The 15,066-nt window shown below is 34.1% G+C and overlaps 1 protein-coding gene across 1 annotated transcript; it reads right to left on the reverse strand.

Moving 5' to 3' along the window:
* Window positions 1–2,117: 2,117 nt before the first annotated feature.
* Window positions 2,118–13,912, reverse strand: LOC120295397. The gene is made up of 4 exons (XM_039316511.1): window positions 13,289–13,912; window positions 9,501–9,590; window positions 2,978–3,045; window positions 2,118–2,316 (listed from the first exon to the last, which is right to left on the reverse strand). Exons 1-4 carry the CDS (start codon window positions 13,910–13,912, stop codon window positions 2,181–2,183), a joined length of 918 nt encoding a protein of 305 aa, XP_039172445.1. The 3' UTR covers window positions 2,118–2,180.
* Window positions 13,913–15,066: the final 1,154 nt, after the last annotated feature.

Genomic DNA, 15,066 nt, shown 5'->3' on the forward strand with positions numbered 1-15,066 from the left:
TCCCCCAAAAAGGACCATTTGACTCCTTAACTTAACGATTTATCCTATTCTTTAAAAAAAAAAAATTATGGAGTTTGGATAAGACCTTTTCTACCCCTTTCGTCTTTTTAATTGATATAGAACCAAGTCATCTAGTAAAATATTGAGAGTACTTGAATGACTCAAATGTGGTTGTAATTTTCATTGTGTTGCCGGTTCTCTAGTCGAATTCTGTGTTGTTCTCCCTATAGATGTAAGTCATGCTAACCGAACCATGTAAATATAATGTCCAAATTATTTTCTTACTTGGTTTATTTTATTATTTGATCACTTGCTTTCTGCAAAATCAAGAAAGCAAGATGGCCTGCTTTCTTAATGCACTCCAATGTTGTTTTATTTCTCAATTTTCTGCCAAAAAAAAAAGTAAATGAAAAGGTCAAATTGAAGCCAGAACTTGCAAGGGATTAGGTGCGGCGAGCAGGTATCCTTAATAGTACATGAAATGAGGAAAATTTCCAGGTGGGATAATAAAAAAAAATAATAATGCTTAAAAAAGATCTTCATATGACACAAGCATTGTTGGATGAATGTCTATGAAATAAATTCACCTTTGTAACGAGAGATTTTATCTTGCGGAAGAAGGTGCAAAAAGTGAGTTTCACAACTCAAGTTCGAGAAACCAAAAAGAAGGACGTGAAAGCAACCAAACCAAAATACTTATGCCGATTGGATTACAACATACCGATTGTTGCTCTCAAATTTGAAAAAGCACACCATAAGCCGCATGACTTTTGTATGGCACTCATTTAAATACCATAATTTTTTATCACTTAAATGTCAAATAACTTTTTAATTGATAATTTGAGTGCGATAAAGTTTTAAAAATATTTACCATAAGTGCTATGCCATGTTGGATTTTCAGCACTTGGGTGAAAGTTTAAAAAAAAAAAAATTAACACTCAAGTGATCAATTAAAGATTGTGATATTCAACTAAATTTGTATTTTTAAAGTTATGATATTTAATTGATAAAAAAAATTAAAACACTCAAATGTTTATGTTTGAACCCCGTGATAGTTGTGGACCTTGTGGTATTTTTATCCACTCCGAACGCATTCCTCGTTGGATTTTCCTGGCTGGGTAAAGGACAGTCCTTTCCTGGAAGTTCTGTCTCAACAGTCATTGCGCACGGAGGAAACCCACCCCTCCTGCTGCGTACACGCTGCCGTCTAACGCGTGCTATGCCGCCTTTGTCCCCGCTGTCCTGCCATCTTCGTTAGCACGTGTATTTACCCCGAATGTCCATTTTTTTTTTTTTCTTTTAAAACAGAGAAAGTTCCATTTACCGTCAATTTCTCAAACATACGGATAAATGCACGCTTTTTTTAAGGAACCAATTTAATATCACAACATTTTTGCTGGATACGACCTAGGTCATTGCCTAATTCCCTTCAGTTCAAATTATGTTACCAACTTTTTTATATAATAATAAATAAATAAAACACCAACTTTTACTCAAGTCTCAAATTTGTCCTTGACCTTTTGTTCAAAGTCACTAGTGATCATTTAATATGGCATTCTCATATCAGCAATAGATCCACTTCAACAAACTAATGGGGATTTAAAAGTTATTACTACCAGCATGTTCCTGGTCCAAGAAAAAAGGATTTTGTCTAGAAAATGCATATTAGTCTCTCTTTCTCTCTCTTCAGCCCCTCAATCCTGATCAGCGTGCATCCCCTTACCTCCAACACCTTAGATCTGGTCCGACTCCACCCGTGACAATCTTCTAGCCAACTCCGCCACTGAGCTACCTCCGCCACCGGAGCCCCCTCTCTCCTGTGACCATGTCTTCACGGCAGACAGTGACAATAAACAATCATCTGCCGCCACTATTCATCTATCTCTCTCTATATTTCTTTTATATAGTAAAGCAAATTCATAACATAATTCCGACGTTGAACACTAAGGTTAGAGTATATTGCAGCAACAGAAGCAATCAAGGAAGCGATGTGAGAGGTTTGCTTAGCAAGATTGCAACTAAATAGAATTGTTATTAATTGTGATAATCAAGTGCATGTGTCTAACTTAAAACAAATTCATCAAGGTGCAAACCATACAAATTGATGATATTTGTAATCTTTTTAACAAATTATTCTGCTAATTGTCATAGTAGTCATCAGAGAAATTTTTGCGACCCAACTATTTTGTGTGTCCAGCTTTGTAAATAGAGGCCAGAATTTTCTTCAAACATTTATTGTAGACGAAAGGTCTCTCCAAAGCAACAATATGGCCTGCTTTCTCAATGCATACCAGTGTTGCATTATCTCCCAAATTTCTGTCCAAAAGAACATAACCGAACGAGTCAAATTTCTGCTGAAAATAATTGAATGGAAACCCAGTGGAGCAAACAACATCTTTTAAGTATGTCTATTTACAATAATAGATATCAGGTCGGAAAGAGAGAGAGAGAGAGAGAGAGAGAGAGAGAGAGAGAGAGAGAGAGAGAGAGAGAGAGAGAGAGAGAGAGAGAGAAAGAGAGAGACCTATTTAACAGGAAATTATCAGGGAAACAAGTACCAATAAGATAAATGAATCGTTACAAGTGTATCAATACTTCCCAAATAGCTTCATGCAATTTCGCATAGAACATATAATAGCTTTATTAGGTCTGCAAACCGTGCAAAAGAAAATTTACATTGTGATTGTCGTAAATTGATTTTATATATCAAAATTCATTTCTTAAAATTCTGATGCAAACATATGCAATCTAACGAGTTGTCTTAATTGCAAACTAGAATTGGACAAAACAAAATTTTCGGTTAAAGTTTATGCCAAGACATGGCTTCTATTCTTCACTATGGAAGATAATCAAGCAAAAGGAAGCAGCAAAGACATGCTGATATAACAATATGGTTTCGGCATTAAAACTTTAGTATTAATAAATAAATAAATATAAATTGATTGACGAACTATTAAATGGAAATCTGTAAACATACTCTTTCAGTGATTTGGCTACTTCAGCAGGGAAGATCCTGTCATTCTCGCCCCAAACCAGATGCACCTTCTGCGAAAAGATCCCATCAATCATCAGCCAATTTCCACAACATTCTACAAATATGACTAGAAGGAAGGTAGTTCGAGAAAGTCTTGCGTGCGTACACCCGAATAATCTGAGTCCATTTCGTATCAACCATATGTAGCAATGGGGCTATTGCATTAATTAGTACATTGTTTGATTTAAGTAATATAGTATCTATTATACTATTTGTTGTATGAATCACATATAAAATAAGGGGTAAATATTTTTTTTCATTTATTATGACTCCAATTTAATTGTTTAATATGTCCAATTAAAAGAATATTATGTATTACATAGTTAAAAATGTGATTGAAATAACAATTATAATATTTTGAGCATTGATTAATATAATCAGTAATGATTATTCATTATATTATGATAATAAACTATTTGATTATAGAAATTTAGATAACTGCACCTGATAGGAGGCAACTAATATGATGCTAAATTTTTAATTTTAATATAAACCAATGTTTGTGTCATAGATAACATAATTATTATAACATCCACTGTTTACTGATTATATCTAGTATTTTATTTATTAACGACATAACATATGATTATGTCAAAAAAATATAATTAATGTTATTACTATATATAAATAATTCAACAAATTTATTCATAATTTGGAATAATAATCTAACATAGATAGAGTGAGTGCAAGAGAAATACGTGGATATTTAATGTAGTTTTGGCTGTACTACGAATTATGCTATAACAAATATTGCTGCATACAAAAACTGTAATGGGCATTCAACATGTAATATAATAGACACTATTACAACCAAACAATGTTCTACGTATTGATTCCATGCGGCGCCACAGGATCTAATGGCTGGCAATAGCATTAAGTGGGTTCACATGCGCTTCACATGCACCGAGTGCATGTTACAATTCTGCGTGTAGTCATTTACTTAGGTTCTAACCCTTATTTTCTTTTACTTTTTCCATTTTTGTCCCAAACTCTGTACAGGTTCTTACTAGAATATGTAAGTTTTTGCATCACATAAGTTTTGGCCACTAATCCTTTCGCTTGAATCTAGTTATAGATCTATTCTTGAAGAACAAGCTTGTGATAATCTCTGCCATTATAGATATGCTCTTGAAGGATAAGCTTGTGATGATCTTTTCCAATCATGCTCAGTTGAAACACCTTGATTTTTGGTTTTTTATTTATCTTGGAGATCTATGGGTTTGTTTTGTTACTGTGACTTTTGAGATTCCCTTTCATGCATCAATTTTGTAATGAATGAAAATTTCTTTTTGACCAAAAAAGAAAAATAAAAAGAAGAGATTATTAGGTTTGACCAAATAAAATAAAATACATTACCAAGTAAATGAAGACCGTTAGTACAATAAGTGATGTGAGAGAACTTGAATGAGCATTTATCAGCTAGATAGTGTTCGAACATTAGTTAAGAAATGGCAAAAGAGCTGTGCAAGTGCCAAAACTTGACACGAGAGAATACTTAAGTGTCAAAAGAACATTCAAATGTCAAAAGTTACAAAAGTTACACTTAAATGTCACTTAAAAAAAAAAATGGGATACCCAAGTGCCAAATCCAGCGATCTTGGCCATAAATCCTACATGGCAATTTTTTAATAAGATAACTCACTATACGACTTGTCGAAGAGATAAGTCAGCAATGAAGAGGCAAAACGACATCGTTTTGGCTCTTTTTTTGAATTTTAATATAAAAATAATTTAGTTTAATTTTAAAATAAATCATTAAAAAAGAGAGAGGAAGAATATAAAGATTACAGAAGGCGAGGGACCAACCCTTGCCACCGCCTTCCACGGTCACTAGGAAGGGCCAGCGAGGATGAGGGAAAGGTCAGTGTGCCCTGCCCAGGGGCGGGAAAGAGGGGATGGGTGGGGGTTGGCGTGGACCTAGGGGCTTTTATTTTTTATCAGAAAAATAAATAAGAGAAACTATAAAGTGGGGGAAAGAAACGATGGAAAGAGAGTGAAATAAATGTGGGGTGAGAGTTGGGGTGGACCACGGGGCTATTTTAATCAGAAAATAAATAGGAAAAAAAGCTTTAAAGTGATTTCGGAAAATAAAAGAGTTGAATGTTGAATAATAATAAATTTTGGTCATTGCAAAAGATTATAAATTTATTTAAACAAGTTAATTCTAATTTTTTTTTAGTCATTAGTTTCATTAATAATTTTTGTTAGAGTTGGAAATATGTCCCCAAAAATAAATAAGCATTAACTATTAATATGTTTTTCGAATTTCCTATGAATAGATCTATTACTATTATAAGTGTAAGTTCATTGTTTGCTTTATTTATTATTTAATTATGAATTTGAATCAAATTAATTAAAATTAAAAATATTCATTTAATATATAACATATGAGAATGTGTCGGAATTCTCTATTTTTTTAAGAATGATGTATCGACGTGTTATGTCGTGTCGTGCCACGTGTCGCGTGTCCGTGTCAGTGCTACATAACTTGCAAGCCGTCATTGCTGGTTGGCCAGGGTTGCTAGCCCTTAGCCAGGGCTCGGTACCCGAGCTGACCCTTCCCCCACCGCCCCGAACCCTTCCCAACGATGGTGGGGAGGCAGCAATGAGGGCTAAGCCCTTGCCTTCTGCAATGTTCACCTTCTTCCTTTAAAAGAAAAAAATTAATTTATTTGTATATTTAATTTAATTTTATTTATATTAAAATTCAAATTCGAGGCAAAACAACTTCATTTTGCACTTATCTCGCTAAAAAAACGTCACGTTACTATTTTGGTCGGATTTTCTCACTGTTGGCACTTAACTAATCCATTTTGCTCCGATTTTGACACTTAAATGCTCCCATGTGCTAAGTTTTGGTACTCCAAGGGTCCGAGTCTCACTAAGAAATATAGCAACTTTATATCAACGTAAAGATACCTTGCATTTCCAATAGGGCATACTAAATTGAACATGAGGGGATGGGTGGGGGTTGGCGTGGACCTAGGGGCTTTTATTTTTTATCAGAAAAATAAATAAGAGAAACTATAAAGTGGGGGAAAGAAACGATGGAAAGAGAGTGAAATAAATGTGGGGTGAGAGTTGGGGTGGACCACGGGGGCTATTTTAATCAGAAAATAAATAGGAAAAAAGCTTTAAAGTGATTTCGGAAAATAAAAGAGTTGAATGTTGAATAATAATAAATTTTGGTCATTGCAAAAGATTATAAATTTATTTAAACAAGTTAATTCTAATTTTTTTAGTCATTAGTTTCATTAATAATTTTGTTATTGTTAGAAATATGTCCCCAAAAATAAATAAGCATTAACTATTAATATGTTTTTCGAATTTCCTATGAATAGATCTATTACTATTATAAGTGTAAGTTCATTGTTTGCTTTTTTTATTATTTAATTATGAATTTGAATCAAATTAATTAAAAATAAAAATATTCATTTAATATATAACGTATGAGAATGTGTCGGAATTCTCTATTTTTTTAAGAATGATGTGTCGACGTGTTATGTCGTGTCGTGCTACGTGTCGCGTGTCCGTGTCAGTGCTACATAACTTGCAAGCCGTCACTGCTGGTTGGCCGGGGTTGCTAGCCCTTAGCCAAGGCTCGGTACCCGAGCTAACCCTTCCCCCACCGCCCCGAACCCTTCCCAACGACGGTGGGGAGGCAGCAATGAGGGCTAAGCCCTCGCCTTCTGCAATGTTCACCTTCTTCCTTTAAAAAAAATTTAATTTATTTGTATATTTAAATTAATTTGATTTATATTAAAATTCAAATCCGAGGCAAAACAACTTCGTTTTGCACTTATCTCGCTAAAAAAAACGTCACGTTACTATTTTGGTCGGATTTTCTCACTATTTGCACTTAACTAATCCATTTTGCTCCGATTTTGACAATTAAATGCTCCCCTGTTCTAAGTTTTGGTACTCCAAGGGTCCGAGTCTCACTAAGAAATATAGCAACTTTATATCAACGTAAAGACACCTTGCATTTCCAATAGGGCATACTAAATTGAACATGAAAAATATCAATTTCAATGATACATATGTATTTAAAGGCATGCACATGTAATTACATATGAGATTCCAGCCTAGACTAAATATATAGAATTATCTTAGGATAATTATCAAAAAATTCGTAAATATATTACATTAATACCAATTTAGCCATAACATGGTAGGCAAGGCTAGCCTCGCCGGCCAAGGACAAGGCCACCTTCGCCTATGGCTAGCAAAGGCTCCATGGCCCTCACATGCAATCAGCAAGGGCTTCATGACCCTCACCTAGTGGCCAACGAGCTCTAATGACCCTCCCCAACCATAGTAGAGGGAGAAGGAGAAGGAGAAGAAGTAAAAGGAAAACAATTAATGAAATTTGAAAAATATTAAAAATTAAAAAATTATCCATATTAGCGCCGATCATACCACATAGCACGGCCAGCATCCAAGCCAGCAATTTTTGGTAAAAATTGATTAGATAAACTCAATTGGTAAAACGTGAAAATGTCTAAAATTAAATTGACATAAGTGCAATAAGTTTGGAACTTTTATGGTAATTTTCATGAATTATCTTAGTTGTCAGATGCAAAAGCCACACATCTCTGACAAGATGAAAGGGTTGAGATCAGGTCAATTATGCATATCTTGTATAGACATGTTATAAACTTAATATGTATAATCTACCCTTGGATTTGGCGAGAACCACGGAAAGTAATTTTATAGGTTGCAAGGATAAGTGTTCTAAGGACTAGCTTTTGGCAGAGAAATTGTAGCATACATCACAACTGTGAAAAGTTTTACACGAGCACCTTTATACACTATCAATCGAGAAGATTAGCTAGTTATGGTCCTCCAAAAAGGTGAATGAGATCGTTTGTGTATACTTTTCTTGATACAAGCGGTTGTGCTCTATTTTTCCCTTTTGTATACTTGAGTAGGTTACGGGATAAGAACGCTTCAAGTGCCAAAAATTGGCACAAATGGACACTTAAGTGCCAAAAGTTACGAAAAGTACACTTAAGTGTCACATTCGAAGAAAAACGGATCACTTAAGTGCCACTCCGGCCAAAGTCCGGCCAAAAGGCTGACGTGACATTTTTCCGACGAATTTCCGGTGAAGTGAACTCAAAACGATGCCATTTTGCATGCTGACGTGACAAATAATGCAAAAACGGTGTCACTTTGGGTTGACGTGGTAAAAAAATAATATAAAAATTAAATAAATTAAATTTAAAATTAGATTTAGTTAAAATATTAAAAAATAATAATTTTAATAGTTAAAATATTAAAAAAATTAAAATTAAAATTAGTTAAAATATTAAAAAAATAATAATTTTAAAATTAAATTTAGTTAAAATATTAAAATAATAATAATTTAAAATTTAAAAATTTTAAAAAATAATAATTTTAAAATTAGATTTAGTTAAAAAATTAAAAAAATAATTTTAAAATTAAATTTAGTTAAAATTTTAAAAATATTAATTTAAAATTTTAAAAATTAAAAAAATTAAAAAATAATAAATTTAAAATTAGATTTAGTTAAAATATTAAAAAATAATAATTTTAAAATTAAATTTAGTTAAAATATTTAAAAAGGGGGTGGCTGAGGCTCCTCAACCACCGCCCCCTTTTTATTAATTTATTTTTTTTAATTTTTTTATTAATTTTTTTAATATTTTTTAATTTTAAAATTATTATTTTTTAATATTTTAACTAAACTTAATTTTAAAATTATTATTTTTTAATATTTTTAAACTTAATTTTAAAATTATTATTTTTTAATATTTTAACTAAATTTAATTTGAAATTTATTGTTTTTTAATATTTTAACTAAATCTAATTTTAAATTTATTTTATTTTATTTTTATTTTATTTTTTTATCACATGAGCCCAAAACGACGCCGTTTTTGCATTATTTGGCCATGTCGCATGCAAAAAGCGTTGTTTTGGGCTCGGTTCGCCAGAAAAATGCCACGTTGGCATTTTGGCCAGATTGGCACTTAAGTGATCTATTTTGCTCCGATTTTGACACTTATGTGTACTTTTCGTAACTTTTGGCACTTAAGTGTCCCTTCGTGCCAACTTTTGGCACTCCAGGGGTCCTTGTCCCGCAAGTTACAAACACGTCTTGCATTGTTAGAACAAAACTGATACTAGAGTGACATGCAGATTTACACAATCCAAGTATTATGCCTAGGATCTTAATGTTAGAGAAAATCAACAAAGAAAGAAAGAAATAATGGATCTTATCTCATATTGCAGCCACCAAGAAAATTTTTCTCAATTAAGTGCCGGTTTGGTTCGGTACTTCACCCATAAAATGAGTATAAATCAGAAATTTTCAACTTATAATCAGTTTTTTTATTGAAAAATATATATATATATATATATATATATATATATATATTTGTAACAAAGGATTCTATGTAGGGTTAAAAAATAAACAACCACCGAAGGAGAAGATTCATTAAACCTGAGAGTACTGCGGGAAAGCGAAATCCTTGTCTGGAATGACCGAAGCCTCCAGCAATTCGGCTCTCTCTTTTCTGCCGTCAAATAAGACCTACCATCCAACGACAAGAAAGGGATAAATGAGGTAAACATCTTATCTTTACAAGGAGAGTCGATTATGATTTTTACACATGTTCATAAATACCACTAGAAAAATCTCTCTCTCTCTCTCTCTCTCTCTCTCTTCTGCTTCTAAACGCCCTAGCGCACCATCAATGCACAAATATCTTGATGATGATCATTCACCACGGAGGAGATGACATCTAAATGTCTCTCAAAAACAAAGGAGAAAAACTTGTATCACATAATGGATCAATACAATGTGCACATATGAAAAGCACTTAGTCCAATATGACATCAACATGTTAAGACTCGTGAAAATTCTTCCTTCTACCGATATTATGAATAATAAATGTCTTCATCAATTTGAAGCAAAGTCAAGTCCTCATTTAACCACTAGGGGTTCGCCCCAGTGGCCACCCTTCCAACTTGGAAGGAGGAGGTTGGGGGTTCAAATCCCCACCTTCTCATGGGGGATTGGGGTGGGGACGATTTCATTTCAGAAATGGGTTTTGACTCCCACGCCTTGCAATGAGGCAATGGCAAAAGTTCGAGAGTGTGTGTTAGAATAGGATTAGAGTAGGACCGACTAAAAAAAAAAAAATCATCACTTTGTAATAGAGAGATTCTCCAAGTCCTATATATAGTAAAATGTATATGGATCATTAGATTTGATAAGATTCTCGTGGGGCCAACACTTATTAAATCTAAAGATTCTCAAAATTTAACTCACCGAATATATTATTTAAGATGAATGAATGAAACAAGTGATGGACTGATGAGTAATGTACCTTCCCATAGTCAAGACTAAGGACCATATATTTAAACCTTCCCATAGTTAAGAATAAGGACCGCATATTTAAAATAAGTAGAATCAATTTCATTCGTAAAAGAAAATTGTCAGTCAAAAATTTATTTGAGAGGCATGTGTACCATAATATTCCAAAATGGTAATGGTACCTGTTGAAAAATTCAAATAAATTCACCTTAAGAAAAATATCGTAGTCCAACCCAAGTCCTACATGTACGTGTGTTTTTGTGAATAGCATTTTTCAAATTATGATAAAAAATTTCCTTTGAGAATTTATCAATTGCAAAGTTTCTAAACTAATACTAGAGAAATTTCCAAATAAAGGCTTAAAGAGCTCTTATTTTCTCAAAGTAAAGTCCTCAAATGGATATTATTTCAAATAGAGGCCTGAAGTAGCCATAAAAGTTTCAACTAAGGGCTTGACTCGCCGGCCAACTAAGGGCATTTTTGTCCAATATAATTTTTATTTATTTTAAATATAATTTAAATTATATTTTTAAAAATAAAAAGTGCCGATGGTGGTGGGGAATGGCCGATCAAGGGTTGCCAAGCCCTAGCTAGTGGCCAATGACCCTTGCCAATTGTAGGCAAGGGCTTGCAGGCCCTCACCCGGATTTGGGCGGGGGTCACAACCCTCACCCAAATTTGGCGAGGGTTACCGGCCCTAGCCTAGAACCGGTCAAGGGCCGCCACTCGCAACCGACCCCTGCTAGTGGCAACCCTCGTCAACCCTTGGCTAACCATCCCCTACCATTGCCAGCCCTTCCCAGCAATGGTGGGACAGCAGCGACAGCAGCGACGAGGGCTAACCTAATTTCCTTCCCTTCCATTTTTTTTAAATTTATTTCTTATCTAATACAAAAAAAAAAAAAAAAAAAAGGGGGGTATAAAAAAATGTAAAGGATAAAAATGCCCTTATCAACCGGCGACTTAGGCCATTTTTTGAAATAAGATTCATTTCAATTCTTTTGAAAAAATGAGGACACTTCAGACTCTTATTTAAAAAATGAAAGCACTTTAGGCCTTTATTCAGAATTTTTCCTTAATACTATTATCAATCCTCTAATTTGTGTACTTCTTATATAAAGTTTTGAAACTTTTAATACTGATGAATACTCTAATTCCAATGGTTCATGCAATCAAATCCTTTTGTCATGAACACACTTAGTTGTAATGCGGTGGCCATAGGAATTTAAAAAAATTAATATTATAGAGAAAACAAACAATTATTTGAATAATCACGAGTATTTCTTCATAACTTTGATAAGCTCTTGAGCAAAAAGGAATAGTAACAAATATTATTATAACAATAATTGATCGACTAAATTCGAATATGTGGAAAGAAGGAACATTTGTGATGATGGAGGTGACTACAGGACAGGATAGGTGCCAACGACTAAGGCTAGGGTAGACGTAGAGGGTGACGACACATGGTTACTCTCTCTCCTCCAATTTTCTCACTTCTTATCGATTTTCTTCTTTATTACTCTAAATTTTACATTGGTCAAAACATATAAAGCCGAAATTTCAGAATTTTAATTTTCTAGTTATGTTCGTAAATTAAAATTGATTAATTCATTAACAAATTCAAAATGATTAAAGATGAAAAGAATCGATTAGAGTCATCTAATTTAGAGGACTTTGCCGCACAAATTACAGGTTCCGCAATCATTTACTTAAAATAGCATCTTATTGGAAAAGTTAAGAAACGTAATCATTTACTCAATATAATAAAAGCATAACCAAGCAATTAGTCATTAGCACCAAAATTAGAAATATTATATACTTACGCTAAAATTGCATTAAACTATCCAAAACAAAATATTACACAAATTAAAAACAATGAAACATTTCACCAATCTTATACCTAGGGTCAACTATAGTTGAAAATGCTTTTGGTGGGAGAGAAATAAAAAAAGATAACATTAAAATTATGCTATAAAATCGAAATCAAAAAGTCAATTTGATTAAATGATCAATAATAGATATCTAGGTGATTCAAATTTAAACATAAATCGACTAAACTATATCGCATTGCCATGATAAATTGATGATTAGCGCAACATGTTATGTTAAAATCCACTTTATTATGATATTTTTTCCAATATATTAAGTGAAGCCGCACACATTTTGTCAATTTAATATCGTCACTCGTAATGCAATCTTGACATGCTAGCAACGTAAGGCTACAAGTGCAAAGGTTGCTTCGAAAGGCACATTAAAATCAAGACTGCCATGGATATCTCACAAGAAAAGCAAAAATTTGTGTAATCAATTGATATTGTCAACTACCATCCATCAACTCTAGTGCTTGGTCCTACATAAATTTAAGAGAATGCATTTTCGGAGTTAGAAATGAAAACATATAACTATTGAAATTCTCAACCACCTTGGCTCGTCCTATATAGCTTGTGAAAGTCTAAAAGGGAAAAACAGAGACAAAGGCTATCGAAATTTCCAAGAAAGCCACGCCTGCAACTTTCCTCGTTTTGTTAAGAGCATTTTTTCGAAAATAACATATATTTATATGTCATCGGATTGTAAAGAACAAAAATTACGTTAAATTGTTCTAAAACAATCAAAATAGGATACTCATGCTAGATATGGATAAAAGATATAATTTGAAAAGTAAAAACGATAAATTCCGATGAGATACATAATAAATCGACAATTCATCAGTGAATTGCTAATTTTATTTTGATTTGGTAGTTTCGATTACACATAATTGAGAAATGCATTTCATTCACATCATTAACATTATGAAAATTTAAAAGCTGCTATTGGAGAATCGACCGATTATTTAGATAACGGACTAAGAACCTCTAGATAGAGCAAAGGTTTTCGTGCATGATCTTAGAAAAGTTCGCTTTGGGACGTACCTCTAAAGCGTGCTTGAAAACACATTTGGGGAGTCTAGGGAAGTGGAAGCTGCCAATTTCTAGCAACTTCTTCAGTGCACTCGCCGAATCAGGCAACAGAACTTCCGACCATGTCGGAAACCCCAACCTCTCTAAGCACTCTCGGCTCAGCGACTCTGTCACCACCGGGCCAGAGGACGTCGCCACCACCGACTCAACCAGCTCAGGCTGCAACTCGGCCAACCTGAACGCCACCATCGCGCCGTAGCTGAACCTGACCACTGTGCACTGCTGCACTCCCAGCTTTGCCAGCCCCCTTGCCAGGCACTCCGCCTGGAATCCCACAGTCCGGCGGCCATCGCCGGTGGAGGAACCACCGAAGAAGAGGAGGTCCGGCACGTAGACTGCATAGTCCCTCGCAAGGGCGAGGACTTGGAACTGCCACGTCAGGATGCCGTCGCCAACGAAGCCGTGGAGGAAGACGACGGCAGGTTTTTTACCGTTGTTGGCATTCTTATTGAGTCGGCTCGGAGCCCAGATGTTCATGACAGTCCCCGGTTCGACCTCGATCTTTTGAGGTCTCACGCCGGCGAGCTTCATAGTCGCTCGCAACAAGGGCTTGTAAATCTTGACAGTGTTCACCATTCTCTCACTCTCTCTCTCTCTCTCAGCCTGATTATGCACGGTGTCGTCCATCTTCGCCATGTACGTCCAGTGGTCATATATTTGTTGGGAATGTGGTCTGACCCCACATGTTCCCATAACTTGCTTGTCCGGTTTTCCTAGGAATTGAAATCTCATTCAATTTTATTGTTAAACCGCACATCCCTTCTATGCAGTCTGACCCCACATGTTCCCATAAATTGCTTGTCCGGTTTTCCTAGGAAATTGAAATCTCATTCTATTTTCTTGTTAAACCGCACATCCCTTCTACCTTTTTATTTTTCTTTTGTGCTACGTATCATTGGGGGTTGTCTAGGGTGCGTTTGATTCGACATTTGGAAAACTCATTGGGAAAATGCAAAGCAATTTAACCTAAAAGTTTAGAAGAAATGCAAAGATTGTTTGGTAAATTCTGCTTTGAAAAGCAACTTCGAGAGAAATACAATTTGGTAGAAAATACATTTGCAAATCTCCTTTGGTGATTAATCTGAATATTTTAATTTTAATTTGTTTAAAATTAAAAAAGAATAATGTTTGCGACTTTTTTAATTTATATTTGACAATAATGTTAAAAATGTTATGTAAACAATTTTATTAAAATTAAAATTCCTTTTTTTTGGCTAAAAAACATCAAATGGAAAAAATTTACGTGCCCTCTTTCTCAATTACAAGAAGAATACTTTCATTACAATAAAAATATGATAACATATACGTTGAGAAAAGAAGCTCATTATCCTTAAAAATTACAAATATCCTTAATTACTTCCTAAATTCATAACTATTTGATCAGGTAAACGTGTCATATTAGATGCTACATCATCATTTGAAGCATTACCCTCCCCATTTACACCATTCAGGGCATTTCTTCGTATATAATTGTGCGAAGTCATCTTTGCTATCATAATTTTCACTTGCTTTGTATATGGATAACTTGGCATACTCTTTAAAATTTTCAACTTCTTCTTCAATACGCCAAAAGCTTGTTTAATTTCTAATCATAGTGAGGAGTGAGCACGGTTGAACACTTCTTTATAACCCATCGGTTGAGGACCTCGTTGAAACTCAGGTAAATGATATCTAACTTCTTTATATGGCCCCAGATAACCTGTGGGATTTGGATAACCAGCATCAACCAA

The sequence above is a fragment of the Eucalyptus grandis genome, chromosome 7 (assembly GCF_016545825.1).
Source record: "Eucalyptus grandis isolate ANBG69807.140 chromosome 7, ASM1654582v1, whole genome shotgun sequence".
NCBI lineage: Eukaryota > Viridiplantae > Streptophyta > Magnoliopsida > Myrtales > Myrtaceae > Eucalyptus > Eucalyptus grandis.

Bases quoted from the DNA above. Each gene is read 5' to 3' on its own strand.
- LOC120295397 (XM_039316511.1), bottom strand. From the start codon at position 13,912: ATGGTGAACACTGTCAAGATTTACAAGCCCTTGTTGCGAGCGACTATG. The intron at 3,046-9,500 runs GTTTAATGAATC...ATCTTTTCGCAG, and splicing joins CTTTCCCGCAGTACTCTCAG to AAGGTGCATCTGGTTTGGGG. The intron at 2,317-2,977 runs GTATGTTTACAG...TCTTTTGGACAG, and splicing joins GTAGCCAAATCACTGAAAGA to AAATTTGGGAGATAATGCAA.